This window comes from Vulpes lagopus, chromosome X (genome assembly GCF_018345385.1).
Source record: "Vulpes lagopus strain Blue_001 chromosome X, ASM1834538v1, whole genome shotgun sequence".
Lineage (NCBI taxonomy): Eukaryota > Metazoa > Chordata > Mammalia > Carnivora > Canidae > Vulpes > Vulpes lagopus.
This window is the reverse complement of record NC_054848.1, coordinates 101480238-101495022: the sequence shown is the minus strand read 5'-3', so window position 1 is coordinate 101495022 and position 14785 is coordinate 101480238. Positions and strand designations below refer to the sequence as shown.

Genomic DNA, 14785 nt, shown 5'->3' with positions numbered 1-14785 from the left:
CAACCGTAGTTCCTGCACTGATGGCTTACCTAAAGGGCTTCCTGCTTAGTTTCCTTATGTACCTAAACACGCAGCAGTGTGGCACTGTTGCAGGGATCCCCAACACGGAGGGGTTATGTAAGGTGGAGCATTCAGGGAAGAATATTCAAAAGCAGTGGAGTTTGAGTTGAGCCTTAAAATCTGGCTGAGCTTTAGACAAGAACATCCAAGTTGGGGAAGGCTGGAAGAGAAGGGGTGCACTCTGCAGTATCTATAGGAGACAAGGGAGGAATACAGGGCACTCTAGACTTGAAGTCTGATTAACGCTTTTTCTAGAATAGCCGAAATGTGCCTAAAATTGTTCTTATGTTTATAAGAATATTCACAAACTGGGAAGGGTAGCACTCTGTATCATGGGAAAAACTAGGGTAGAAGGAGAAACACCTACCTGATTGTTAAATATATTCTTTTCCACTTGGCACTATGAAATTAAAGTTTCTTTTCTACCTGATGCCATTTTAGGACACCTGCCCCTGGCCCACCATTGATCCTTTCTCCCCTCATGATTGTTGTAACATACAGAAGTAGTACTGCAGGTGACTCTCGATTATTTGTGTCACTGGAGAAGAAAAGAGGCGCATATAAAACAAAAATAAAAGTCTATATAGCAGTCATTTTCACATGATTTGAGAACTCAGGGACATATCATTCTAACTTTCCTTCTATATGAATAATGATTTTGACAGATTGTTCTTTTACTTAACCAATATTCCTTCATTTATTAAATGCACAGAAAATCAAATGTCTTTTATCTTTTTTTTAGTGATGATGATGATCGTCCCTCAGATCCAAGTGCCAAAGTAACAGAAGGTTGTACTGATTTTTTTTCTTAATTTAGATACTATTTAAAGGAGACTTTGTTCTTTGCATCGATAAAGTTTCCTATTGTGAAACATGAAGTGAACACTGAGTTCTCTAATAGGTTGACCTAATATAGGAGAGTAATTAACATGAGCCAACTAGTTTGCTTTTTCTGAATCACTAAGATCTCCTAATACATTTGGTATAAAGTACATGGTGTGATATTATGAGTTTAAAATTGCCATGCTCCTGTAGGAAATATACAGGAAATATGAGTTTATCACATCTATATGTGGACCAGAGCTCATGCTACTAGGGTTTAATCATTTCTTTTTTAAGAGTGTATGCTAGCTTTGTAGGACTAGCTTAGCCCCAGTAAAATATATTTTTAAAACTTTTTTCATTTGTTTAAGATTTTATTTATTTATTTTTGAGGGAAAGATAGAGAGAGCATGAGCAGGGGCTAAGGGCAGAAAGAGAGGGAAAAGCAGGCTTCTCGCTGAGCGATCCCAGGATGCTGGGATCAGGACCTAGTCAAAGGCAGATGCTTAAACAACTGAGCCACCCAGATGCCCCATAAAAAAGCTTTTAAAGCTAAAAATTAAACCTAAATTTATTTGTTTATGTTAGAATCTAGCTAGGGTAGACTCCACTTTATCTTTTGGATCTGTTAGAACTGACTCATTAGCATATTTACAACTTGAGTTTTTGGTCCCCTATTCTTTTAAATTGCTCAGGATCAATGTGGTTCTAACAGTGGCAGCACTGGTCTACAGTTGGGAGCGTACTCTTCATTATAAAGGTGGCCTTGAAACTAACTACAGGGCTGGAGTTGACCTTGATTATTTCAAGTCTGCAACCCACTCAAAAAGTTACTCAAGAAAGCTATCCTCTCCATTTGTAAGTGGAAATAATATTTATTAAAAGATGAACCATAGAGGTGCCAGGGTGGCTCAGTCTGTTAAGTGTCTACCTTCAGCTCAGGTCATGGTCCCAGATCAAGCCCACATAAGGCTCCCTGCTTGGCGAGGAGCCTGCTTCTCCCACTCCCTCTGCCTGCTGCTCCCCCTGCTGTGCTCTCTTCCCTCTCTCTCTCTTTCAAATAAATAAAATCTTAAAAGATGAACCATAGAGTACCATTAAGTTTGCCAGAATTCCATGGACATGTCATAATCAGAGGATGAGATCATATATCACTGGTGTGCAGTCTGCAGTATGGAATCACCATAGGCTTTAGAGCCAGAAGGAAGCCATCTAATATAACCTCACTTTAAAGATGAAGAGCCTAAGGTTCAGGGTGGGGAAGTGACTTATCCAAAGTCATACATGGAGTCAGCGTATAGACCCTAAGTCTCCTAACCCTGAATCTGTTGCATTGTTTTCCTCAACTTCATTGCACTGTGTCATGCTTAATTCCTCTATCCTTTGGTAATATTGGCACCTGTCCAGTTTATTCATTCAATCACATCCAACAGAGATTTTCTGAGCACTTTCTTTTCTTTTTTAAAAAAATATGTTATTTATTTACTCATGAGAGACACACAGAGAGAGGCAGAGACAGGCAGAGGGAGAAGCAGGCTCTTCGTAGGAAGCCCAGTGCGGGACCTGGGGATCACACCCTGAGCAGAAGGCAGCCACTCAACCACTGAGCCACCCAGGCATCCCTCTCTGAACACTTTCTTTGTGCCAGACACTGTTCTGAGTTCCGGAGATAAAGCCATGAGTGAGAGAGACAAAGTCCTTACCCTCATCCTAACTTGGGGGGGCGAGGGGGGTCAGGGGGCAACATAAACATAATATGTCTAGATAAGAATAAGTACCCCCATCTCACACAGTCTTTACAGGGGCTTACAAGGCCCCACGTGCTCTGGACAGTACTCTCCCATTCCCTGTACTCTCTCTGAGCACTTTTCCATACAATCCCTCTTAGTCACTCCAATCCAGCCATACACACACCCTCAGACATGCCAGGCACTCTCCTTCCTCAAAACCTTTGCACTTGCTGAGCTGCCTAAAACATTCTTCTCCCAGGTATCTGCATAGCTTACTCCTTGTCTTCTTCAGATCTTTGCTTAAATACCATCTTCTAAGTAAAGCCTCCTCTGAGTGCCTTCCTTAAAATTGCAACCCCAGGACTCTCTGCCACCCCAGTATTCCCTAACCTCCTTCCCTGCTTTATTTTCCCTAGCATTTATACTATCTGATAGATTGCATGTTTTTATTCATTGGATCTCTCCCTCCCCTAGAATTTAGCTCTATGAGAACAGGTATTTTTGTCTGTTCACTCTATCCCCACATGCCTAGAAAAGAGGCACAGAGTGGGAACTCAGTAAATATTTTTGGAATTCATGGAATATGAAGAAAAGAAAGAAGGGCCAATGTGATAGAGAGTGGCTGGCTAGATTAGTTTAGTTCAAGAAGTCCAGAAACATCAGATCTTAATGACAAAAGGAAGCAGCCACAGGAAGATCTGGAAGCAGAGGATCCCAGGCATAGGGTAGAGTAAGTGCAAAGACCCTACGAGGGGGGTGAGTTTGGCATGTTAGAGGAAAAGAATAAAGGCCAGTACCTGGAGCCCAGTGAGAAGAGAAATGGGTATGAGATGGAGTTAGATAGCTAACCATCAGGTCATGTTAGGGCCTGTCACAGACCGTGGAGAAGAGTGTGGATTGTTTTTTGGGTTGCAATAGGAATCCTGTGGAAGATTTTAAGCAGAGAAGTGATATAATCTAATTTATGAATTTTTTAAAAAATCCCTCTGGCTACTACTTGGATAGTGAGCTGAGTAGAGAGAGGATTAAAGCAGAGAGAACAGTGAGGAGTCTTTTACAATAATCCAGCCAAGAAATTATGGTGGCTTGGACTAGGGTTGTAACAATGGAAGTGGTAAAAAGTGAACAGATTCAGCATGTATTTTGAAGGTTGAATCAGCAGGAACTGCTAATGGAGCGGATGTTGAAGATGGGGGAAAATAGAAAAATCAAGGATGATTCTTCCTAGTTTTGACTTAAGCAACTAAGTGGCTTGTGGTACCACGTGGTGAGACAGGGAGGGGAACAAAGGTGGAGAGGGGAGAGGGAGCAAGAATTCTGCTTGGGTTGTGTGAGATTGAGGCTGTTAGACACTCAAGTGCAGAGATCACAGGAGCAGTTGGATAGTTAAGTTTAGAATTCAGTGCCGAGGTCAGGGCTGGCAATACACATCCTCAGTTTCACCGAGGAGACAATAAAATCTCAACTTGACCCTGACTCTCTGGTACTGTCCATTTTTCCATTTCCTCTTTATCAAAACAGCTTCTTAGACATATCCAGAAGGGATGCTATGCATTTAGCCTAGACACTTAAAAAATTATATTGAAATGGCCCCAATCATCAAAAAAAAGGTCAAATATGTACAGCATACAAGACACTTTAAGGTAGGAAAGCGCATGCAGACACTTTTGAACAACTAGCAACTGGTAATAAAATTTAGTGGGTATTCTGGTTAACCAGTTTCATCAGATAATTCAAGTAATGGGACCTCTCTCATATTCAAGATACCTGAGGTTTTACTGTATTTTCTTCTAGAATCCTTGGCTCAAAGGGTAATCCAGAGAGAATCTTCTCATCTTGGTTCTTTATGATTACACATGTATAGAATGTCTATCAAATACATATACATTACTTCAGCTGGTCCTCTTGAGAGAAAGTAGTTTCATCCCCTTTGTACATATGAAGAAACAGAGTCAGAAAAGTTAGAATTTACCAGTGTTCACTGAGCTCTATATAGTGAAGCTAAGATTCAAACACAGTTTTTCTGACTCCATACAAGTCCACTGCTCCTTTTACTACTCACTCCCTCCCTAGCTGTGGGTCTTTTTGAAACTCTCCTCTTGGTATCATTTCTACCTCCTTCGGCCAAATTTCAATGCGCCGATGTCTCCTGGAATTCAGGATAATGCCTTAGCTGGCTCTTCGGATTTTCATAGGAAGTAACCATATCCTAAGACCAGCTACCTTCCTTTCTAGCATTCCTTTAGCTATCAACCTCATTCAGTTATTTCAACTGTCTACAACCAGGGAGCTGCAGTGGTCCTTAGAAGTCACCCACCACCTAATTTCTCATTTTACAGATGAACAAAGAAGGCCACAGAGCTTGAGTGGTTGCGTCAGGATACCTAAGCTAGTTGCAAACCTTTCTTTTCCTGATGTTCTGGCCAGTGCTCCTTCCACCACATCACACACCATCTTTCCCAGTTTGGGGGTAAAGAACCAAGACCTGTGCCCAAAATTCTAGGGAATCTCACCGCTTTTCAACTTTTTTCTGTTTGCCTCATTTCCACAATCCTTTGATAAGACTATTGAGATAATGTTTGTGCCACAGTTTGTGAATGTCTCTGAAATAACTGTTTTCCAATATTGTATTTCTATCACAGAAAGTTTTGAATTTTCAGATATGGAGAATGCAAGCAGTATTAAGGTAAATATTTTTCACTGGCCCCTCATTGTGAGCCAGTGAAGCCCTGATAGAAATAAGGGACTGCTTGGGTGGCATGCTTTGAGGGGCATTAGGAAGCATTCCATTGTTCACACCTTCCCACACACAAACCTCTCCCAGCTGAGGCCAACCTCTGGTGCCTGAAAAGCCTTTCATCCAAATCCTCACACTTGGGTTAAATTATTGTCCTTCTGCAAATGCATAGAGTAAGCTACAGCCCTCCTTAGCACCTTAGAACACTGCCACTCAGTTTGGTTCCTGTAGCCTCTAGAGAAAAGCTGAAGAGAGTCACTGCGCACCTCAGGCAGGCCCAGGAGAGGGACCTGGTGAGGCCAGGGAGAGAAGAGATACTCCAAAGAGAAAGGGGTGCAGCTTGAAGAAAATGAGTCCTGATTCCAACCCCTTCCCAGTGTCCCCAAGCGCACTGACCCTTCACAGGCAGCTTGCCAAAAGGCTGGCAACTCCTCAGTGTGATCCCAAGAAATGCCCCTTCCCTACGGCGATTTTAGGAAATTTCCAATAATAGCCAAAGCCATAGATCCGCATGCACCCTCCTTTCTGTTTTGTATCACTTTGGCTTTCCTCTAGGTTTACTCTAAGCCCTCCCAGTGCGTGCCCCCACACGTGCGCACACACCTGTGCACACCCCTTATCAGTTTTCCAGACACTTCTCATTTAGCAATACTAACATCTATTTGACAACCGCAAGCATCACTTAGAGGCCAGTCTGGAGGCCTGCTAAAAGGCTTTTCCATTGCCAAGCTGAAGCCCTAGCTCATCATGACTCTGCTGATTTTTCTTCTCACTTGCTAAGTTTTTTCCCATTACAAAATTATAGTTAAAGGCATGATCCATTAAGATATTCAGTGTTCTTTATTGAGTAGCACAGAAATTCCTGCTTGCATTCAGCTCCAGGGAAACATTAGTCACTGTACATATGAATACATATATTCCCCAGTGTCAGCCACAGAAAAGAAGCCATCATGTTTCCCTTAATACTAAAGTCCTTACCATAGTCTACAGGGCCCTATATGAGCTGCTCACCCTCTCTCTTCCCAACCCCCATTACCCATATGTCACTCTGTTACCCCTCTGTCCACTCACTGCCATTCTTTCAGCCACACTGGCCTCCTTACTGCTCCCCTAAAATGCCAAGCATGCTTTCACCACAGGGCCTTTGCACTTGCTCTTCCTTTGCCAGGAACACTCTATCCCCGGATAGCTGTGTGTCTTTCTCCCCCATCTCCTTACAGTCTTTGCTCAAAAGTCACCATCTCTGTGAGGCCTTCCCTGACCACACCATGTAAGATGGAAACTATCTTACCTTACCCTGCTTTATTTTTCTTCACAACACTCAAGTCACTATTCAGTCAATCGTTCATTCATTTAACAATTTTTTTTATCAAGTGCCTACTATGGGCCAGGCACCGGAGACTCAGTAAAGGAAGAAGACAAATATTCCTGCCATCATCTTCTGGTAGACTTTATATTCACTTGACTATAAGCTTCATGATGGCAAGGGCTTTGTTTGTTTTGTTCATAACTGTATGTCCACCACCTAACACAGGACTGAAATATAGCAGATGCCCAACAATATTTTTTTGAAAGAACAGCCTTAGCCATTAGAGCCAAATTTAGTCTCTTTGTTGGGAGTTCCATAGCCCTCTCCCCATTAGTCAGATGTACAGCTATATTTGGGGACTACTACACAGAGTAGAGGTTCGCAACCCTGGCTGCACATTGGAATCATCTGGCAAACTTTCTAAACTGATTCCCAAGCTTCACTCCCAGAGACTCTGATTGGTCTGGGTTGCAGCCTGGGCCTTTGGAGTTCTAAAGGTTACCCAGGTGATTTTAATGTATAGCCAACATTGCAAACGATTGACTTAACCTACTTATTTCAGACCATTTAGGAGCATCTGCCTCCTCCCCCCCCATATGCGCCCCCTTCCCCCTTCCTTTAGCTCAGGAGTGCTAAGCCTGGCTGCACATTAGGGTCACCTGGGCAACTTAGAAAATAGATAAATGCTTGTCCCACCCTCAGGGATTCCTGTTCAATTGGGGTGGGGCCCAAGCATGCCTGTTTTTAATATTTATCCGGATGGTTTTATCATGCTGCTAGTGTTGAGAACCAGTTCTTTAGATTGTCCCTGCCTGGGTTTATCCTTTTAAACATCCTATTTTGTAATGTCTTAATCCATAAAGTGCCTCAAATCCTCTTAGAAGTATTAGTCAAACTTTTACAATAATACTATGCCCTCCACACCATCAATAGGAAACACACTTCTCTCATCTTGCATGTATTTATGCCTTAGTTCATGGATTGGCCACTTCCTTTTTAACTGCCACCACCATGGAGTGGTTACCCTACTGCCTGGCAACCCCCACCCCCAGCCTATTTTGTGCCCTTCTGGGATCATGCTGCTTCTAGCATTCCAGGAGGTGATAAAGGTCCATAGAGCAAAGCCAGCATCTGAGCCACTATCCCCGCAGCCCCACATTGCCACGTATTTGCTCCAGACCTCACAACTGTTAATAACTATTTAAAGGGAGATTGGGGTAGTGGATTAGACAACCTTTCTCCCCTTAAGACCTCCTTCCATCATTATCTTCCCTCCGAAAAGGACTTACAACATATTATTTATTCCAGGCCCCAGGAGGGAGGGGGTGTGCATGGCTGGCATCTTTTGCCACCTGGGACACTTGAGCCCTTGAAATTATCCTACAAGGGCAGCACATGTCCAAGCCTGGGGCCAATCCTGGGTGACATAATTGGCAAGAATTCTGAAAAGTCGTGCCTAGAACAGCGAAAATCCCAGAGGATAATTCTTTGAGCCTGCAGAGTACCAACACAGGGGTACAGAAATGCCACATGGTTATTTGTGCTTTGTGCTTTGGGGGTTTCTAGATATTTCTGGTGTTCATTGTCCAACAAAGGACAGAGACTTAAGCTTGTACTTCACCTCTGTCTTGGCAGTTTATCACCCTCTATCAACGTGAAAGTGCTCTGGCCAGCCTGTGTCCTTCAAGTGATGGCACTTCAGGTACAACATATTTATGGTTTTATAATAAAACTATCAATTATGTCATTCTAAATATATTCACTCCCCCTGCAGTGAGTGGCTCTGCCTTGCACCCTTACCCACCACCAATATGGGGTTAAAATAATATTACTATGTATATAGTATTGCGATTTGCAAGTTGTTATGCGGTTCTCTGAGCTGAACCTCACAGCAAAAGGGTGGCAGTTCCTGGCAGTAACCTTTATCAAGTATTGGCTATGTACCAGGCATTCTGCTAAGTGATTTTCTCACATCCACCCTGTGAAGCATCATGCCCATCATAATGATGAGGAAACAGAGTCACTGACCAATAACTTCCCATACTGTGCTCCCTCTACAAGTCCTCAAGGAGAGAAAATGGAAGCAAGTGACCTGCCTGACATTGCAAAGCCAGCAAGTTGTAGAACCAGGGCTCTAACCTCACAGGTCCTGTAGCTTTTATCCTACATTCTTCCTGCCAGCCAGGGGCTATATCTCAGAATGGGTAGTGACCAAGGACAGCCTGCAGCGTTTGGTAGCAAGTAGGAAATATCACATCTAGGTTTCAACTGTCTATCCAATCCAATAGTAAAATCACATTCTTCTGTACCTTTAGTATGACGGGGACACATCCCCCCAGCCCCTGCATTCTGCACATTACAGGAACTCACTGGCAGCAGCTATGACTTCAAATGACACATTTTTGCTTTGATAGGGCTTTTGGAGGAAGAAAGACACAAATGCCAACCTGGTGCTTAAAATAGTTAAAAAAAAAAAAAAAAAAGCCCACAGAGGAGAATTGATTAGAAATTACAGAGATGCCTGTTTATGAAAACCCACAAGAAAAAGAGGACTTTTAGACAAACACATGCCCATTACAGCTTACAGTGTTTGTTTTTTTGTTTTTGGTATTTTGTTGTTTACAAATATGGTTGTATTGGGAACCTAAATCAATTCATAACATGAAGTGTCATTCTATAGCACTTGGCATGCATCATGGCAATTTCACTTTGGCCATAAACACATCTCTCTCTTCATAGGAATAGTGCCAACCATGTAAGCCCCACTATACTGCCCACAAGCTATTTAAAGCAGCATCATGGTATCTCGCAAGACGGTCTCACCACGCTGGCTTCATTTTGATATAATACCTAACTCCTACTTCCAATACACCGTGAATTTCATGCCCACTGATTGATTTCCCTTTTCAGGAGTTTTGCTTTGAAAGGAGGAGTAATTGTTAGTCAAAGGGTTCACTGGGCCCCTAGGGATGAGCTTTGTGTCCACAGTTATTCTAGCCAGTGCCAGTCTTGAACAATATGCAGCACCTACCAGGGCAATGTCCCAACGTGGTGTTTAGTGCCAGCTTGCATCAGGATCACCTAGGAGACTTATTAGCAATTCAGAATCCTGACCCCTCCCCAGAGCTGCCCAGTTAGTATTTCTGGGAAATGGGAGACAGGCATCTGCATTCCTAAGATCTTCAAATTGCAAAAACAAAGCTTCATTTTTCCTCTCCCATGAGATTTTCAGAATATGGCCTTGTAGCACATGGCTCAATCCTATAACTAAAAGTCTTAGTCTTGCTTTTTCAGACTGTACATCTCTCCATTTGAGCCTTTGTCTTTGCCTATGCAGATTTTTACTTTTTCCATATTAATTTCTAGGTTGTTCTTATTTTGTCAACTACTAGCACATTCCAGTACTGCATCATTTTTTTGAAAAGCTAAACTTTCCCCCTTATTTGTGAGTGAATTTGCTATCTCCTACCTTACTTTTAATTATAGATTCTTGAGATTCCCAAGGTTATATTGCAGAGATTAAAAGCTAGATAACTGCAAAAGCTAGAGGAGAACTTTGTCGTTTACTAGAAACAAGAAAATATGTGCTTTATTACCCTGTGTCTTTTCATGACATTCTATTGTGATGCATCAGCAACATGGATAAATGTTCATTTCTGTCCTTACAGATACAGTAACCATTCTGTTAACATAAACTATGATAGGATTTGCACAAAACCAGTGGTGCAGAAAAAATGGTTCCAAATGGAGACTCATTGGCCACACAAGTCCTTTATAGCTCACACAGCAAACAGATCATTTGGTGTCAGTCAACTGAAAATTTACCCAAAGCAAGCGAGAAATGATAACCTTTTTTAATGCACTGCTGCTTTTACCTGGACATTCTGAAATGGATGCCCACAGTGTTGAGAATTGGAAGTTACCTTTCCATCTGGAATTAGCTCCTCAGGCTGTTTTGGATAGTTATTGGATGGCATGAGGGAGAAGGTACTGCTGAGCCTGGCTCAAGAAGCATCAGAGTGCAGGGAGTACAGAGATGTACATCAGAGCCTGGGCTCTAATGCCAATTTGCCACCTGCCCACCTCATCTGAAGTCACTAAGGTCATCTAAGAATGTCTTAGAATTGACATTATCTTATGAGTGTCTCTGGTTTCCTTCCCAAGGGTGTCAGAAGGAGCAAATGAAGAGTCTTTGTGTTATCATGATGAGCACTGAGTAATGTATAGAATTGTTGAATCACTATAGTGTACACCTGAAACTAATATGCCACTGTTTACTACAATGGAATGAAAATGAAAAACTAAAAAAAAAGACTCTTTGTGAAAGCACTGTAAAACTCAGAAGTTATTATATAAATGCTTCTTTCTGAATCCTAAATCATCAACCCCTAGCCTGACAGCCTTAATTGGAAGCCCAATAAAAGACCAGACTTCTTTTTTGGTTTGTTTACAGGTGCTGATAAGCCCAGTACTTCCAAACAGGGGTCTGAAATGATGAAGAAGGGATCATCAGCTCTGTCCAAAGTGTTTTCAAGATCTAATGCCAATGTTTCGAAATCTTCCTCATCCTCACCCCCTCACCAGGACAGAAGCTGAGGCTGCTACACCTAACATCGATAAGGGTGCTGACCTTCTTCAAAAAATAAATGGTTTTTGAAACATGACATTGTGTCCTACACACTCATTCTTATAAGTACTTTTAAATTCTTATAAATAAATAAGAGCAAAGAACATACAAAAAGGCAGCTGGAGAGAAGAAAGGTTTGACAAATGTTTCTGATAGGCATTTTGGCATAAAAAAGAGGGAGTGCCTCCCATTGAGATACATCTGCCAGGCAGTCTGGGATTCAGTCTGCTCCTGAGGGCACTGAAGCCTTGCTTGGAAGGTAAGACTTACTTAAAAGCAAAAGTATAACACCAGTAAGAGTGAGTCATCATATATTTTGTGTACTCTAGGAGTTCAAAGAAGGGACTCATGGTTGTGAGCTAGAGTGGTCAGTATGAGTTTCCTGGAAGAACTGCAATCGAGGCAATCCTCAAAGGACAGGTAGGATTGGGTAGGTCTAGAAAGCACCAGGAAGGCTTTTGCCTCTGGTTTCAGAGCTGCATACAATGCTGCTATGCCTGAATGATCTAATTCAGTGCTGTCCAATGGAATCCTCTGTCACACACTCTCTCTCTCTCTCCCTCTGGGCACATTTTCTTTCCAGTACAGTAGCCACTAGCCCCACATGGCTATTTAGTGATTAGTATGATTGAAGAACTGAATTTTTCATCTTATTTCCATTTAAATAGCCATTTAGAGTGAAGCACCTGGGTGGCTCAGGGGTTGAGTGTCTGTCTTCGGCTCGGGTCACGATCCCGGGATTCTGGAATCGAGTCCTGTATCGGGCTCCCCACAGGGAGCCTGCTTCTCCCTCTGCCTATGTCTCTGCCTCTCTCTGTGTGTCTCTCATGAATAAATTAAATCTTTTTAAAAATAAATATCCATTTGGAGCTAGTGGCTCCTTTACTGGATAGTGCCAGCCTAGTCAGCACATGGCCTCAGGCAGTAGCATGTTCAGATTAGGTTGAAGAATTCCCTAAGGGGATCCCTGGATGGCTCAGCGGTTTAGTGCCTGCCTTCAGCCCAGGGCGTGGTCCTGGAGTCCCAGGATCAAGTCTCACATCAGGCTCCCTGCATGGAGTCTGCTTCTCCCTCTGCCTGTGTCTCTGCCCCGCCCCCCAACCTCTGTGTCTCTCATGAATAAATAAATAAAATATTTTTTAAAAATTCCCTGAAAGTCATTTCCAGAGTCTATCCCCCAAACACCTACGGCAGTGCAAGTATCTGACTCCTCAGAGGGGATTTGAAGCCTCCAGGCATCCTCTTGGCCCCTTCAAAAGACACATAAACCACCAATGTGGCCAGAGGGACCTCATGCTTTCCGGTCACATCTCTGTTCCTGCACTTGCCAAAACTCCACTGATGGAGAAAGGACAGGCCCCCTCTAGAACCACCAAAGTCAAGGAATCACAAGAGTATATCAGGACCTGTACCTTCCAACTGGCCTCAAACAGTGCTTGGCTAGAAACTGCTTCCATGAGACAGAAACACCACTCTAGCCTCCCTCCATCCTCAGTAAACAGGAAGATGATCCCAACTAGTCATTCCATACCTCAGTTTTATCCAAAAAGTTAGGTCAGAGGAACGTCAAGGCCTTATCCAAAACTCCCTGGGGAAATATTTCTAGACAAGTAAATTTCTCTTATGCTGTACCTATAAGCCATAAATGTTAACCCAACTTTTGCAAATAAATGGCAGGCAGTTCTGCCCAAATATCACGTATCCCCAAGTTTGGCTGCCTTCATCTGTTTACTCATTCCTGCCTTTAGATACTGAAATTCATCATATGCAGCAGCCTAAGTTTTAAAATCATTTTTGGGCAGCCCAGGTGGCTCAGCAGTTTAGCACTGCCTTCTGCTCTGATTGTAATCCTGGAGACCCAGGATCGAGTCCCATGTCAGGCTCCCTGCATGGAGCCTGCTTCTCCCTCTGCCTGTGTCTCTACCTCTCTCTCGCGTGCTCTGTGTCTCTCATGAATAAATAAATAAAATGTTTTTTAAAAAGTCATTTTTGATGGTTTGCAATGATGACAAATACTGATCTTACATATGGATTTAATTTGTCTTTATTAATAAATAATATAAATCCAGTTTGGAAGTCAAAAGTCCAAATGGTATGGTGAAAAGTAAGCCTCTTCACTTCTGCTCTTCTAGCTGCTACCTGGTTCTCCTCTCCAGAAGCCATCTGTTTTACCAGTGGATCTAGTGCTCTTCCTGAGATACATACTATATGAATAACAAGTATATAATGTATAGCTTTAGAAGGAAGTCTAATTGAATATCCTCCCTCCTAAAGGCAGAAAACAGAGAGAGAGGAAGAGATGGGAGGAGGTGAGAAAGGAAGGAGATAGAGAATGCAAACATGCTATTGGACAGATAGATACTATTTCCTTGAGCCACTGATTTGGTCTGTTTCTATGGTTGCATTTGTGACTTCAAATAAAGTCAGCCCTCCTTTTAAACAGTGCTTTTTGTCAAATGAACTAAATGTCAAAGGTGAATGAATACTACAATGGGAAGAAAGATGCCTATCATAGTGGTTCAAAGCCTGCTGGCCAAAATACACTAAGCATGTTTGAGCTGGTAGCTACAGTCCTTAGAGATGGAACCATGTAAATGTAAAGAAATAGATGAAAGTACTAAAAGTAAAAATGCACAGCTTCACTTGCAATGAAAGAAAATGCAAATTAGAATAACCTGAAGGCATCACAATAAACATTCCAGAGAAGAGAAAAGGAATAAAATAATAAAATCCAGTGCTGTCCAGAATGCAAGGGAAAAATTCTATTTAAGCTCTACATTGCTGATGGTTCCACAAATTTTATCTTTCTAAAAAGCAATCTAACAATAAGTAAGACAAGTGATGGTTCTGTTTGTACTTTTGGATCTGGTAACTCCCCTTTGGGGAATGTGGTCCAAGGGGATAATACAAAAGGAAAATTTTAAAAAGCACTCTATATAAAAATGTTCAGCTGCCTTCGGCCCAGGGCATGATCCTGGAGACCCAGGATCAAGTCCCACGTCAGGCTCCCTGCATGGAGCCTGCTTCTCCCTCTGCCTGTGTCTCTGCCTCTCTCTCTCTCTCTCTCTTTCTCTCTCTCAAACAAATAAAATCTTTATTTAAAAAGTTCATAACAGTACTATTAATTATGATGAAAAATTAAAACAATCCAAGCAGGGGGAACTGGTACAGTGTATTAACAAGAAAGAATGCTATACAGACACTGAAAATTACAAGGATAGTGACAAAATTAAATAGAAATGTACATTGGAAATAAGCAAAACCAGCTTGCAAAATAAGATGTGTGCTCTGACAACACCCACAGAGTATACTTTCTGATTTGTTAATCATATGGCATACTAACAAAAAAAAATCCAAAGAAGTTAGAGATTTAATAATCATGAAGGTTTTTGGCTATTGTTAGCTACTTGCTAATAAATGCCTTTCTCTTAAAGAAACATCATGATCATCATCAACATCACTTCTTAAGCCACTTGTAACCCTATCCTAAGCTGAATGGA

The 14785-nt window shown here is 42.1% G+C and overlaps 1 protein-coding gene across 11 annotated transcripts in view; it reads left to right on the top strand.

The window, feature by feature from the left end:
• Nucleotides 1–11308, top strand: part of LOC121483013 (fibrous sheath-interacting protein 2-like) — a 72143-nt gene extending 60835 nt beyond the window's left edge. For 9 of the 11 annotated variants that reach the window (XM_041741225.1, XM_041741230.1, XM_041741228.1 and 6 more), the window contains 4 exons: nucleotides 803–849; nucleotides 5255–5298; nucleotides 8294–8360; nucleotides 11112–11308. In XM_041741225.1, the coding sequence (XP_041597159.1) occupies nucleotides 803–849; nucleotides 5255–5298; nucleotides 8294–8360; nucleotides 11112–11254 (301 nt within the window). In that variant the 3' untranslated portion in view covers nucleotides 11255–11308. The remainder of the gene's footprint in view (nucleotides 1–802; nucleotides 850–5254; nucleotides 5299–8293; nucleotides 8361–11111) is intronic. The other 2 variants (XM_041741227.1, XM_041741229.1) reach the window with 2 other exon arrangements.
• Nucleotides 11309–14785: the final 3477 nt, after the last annotated feature.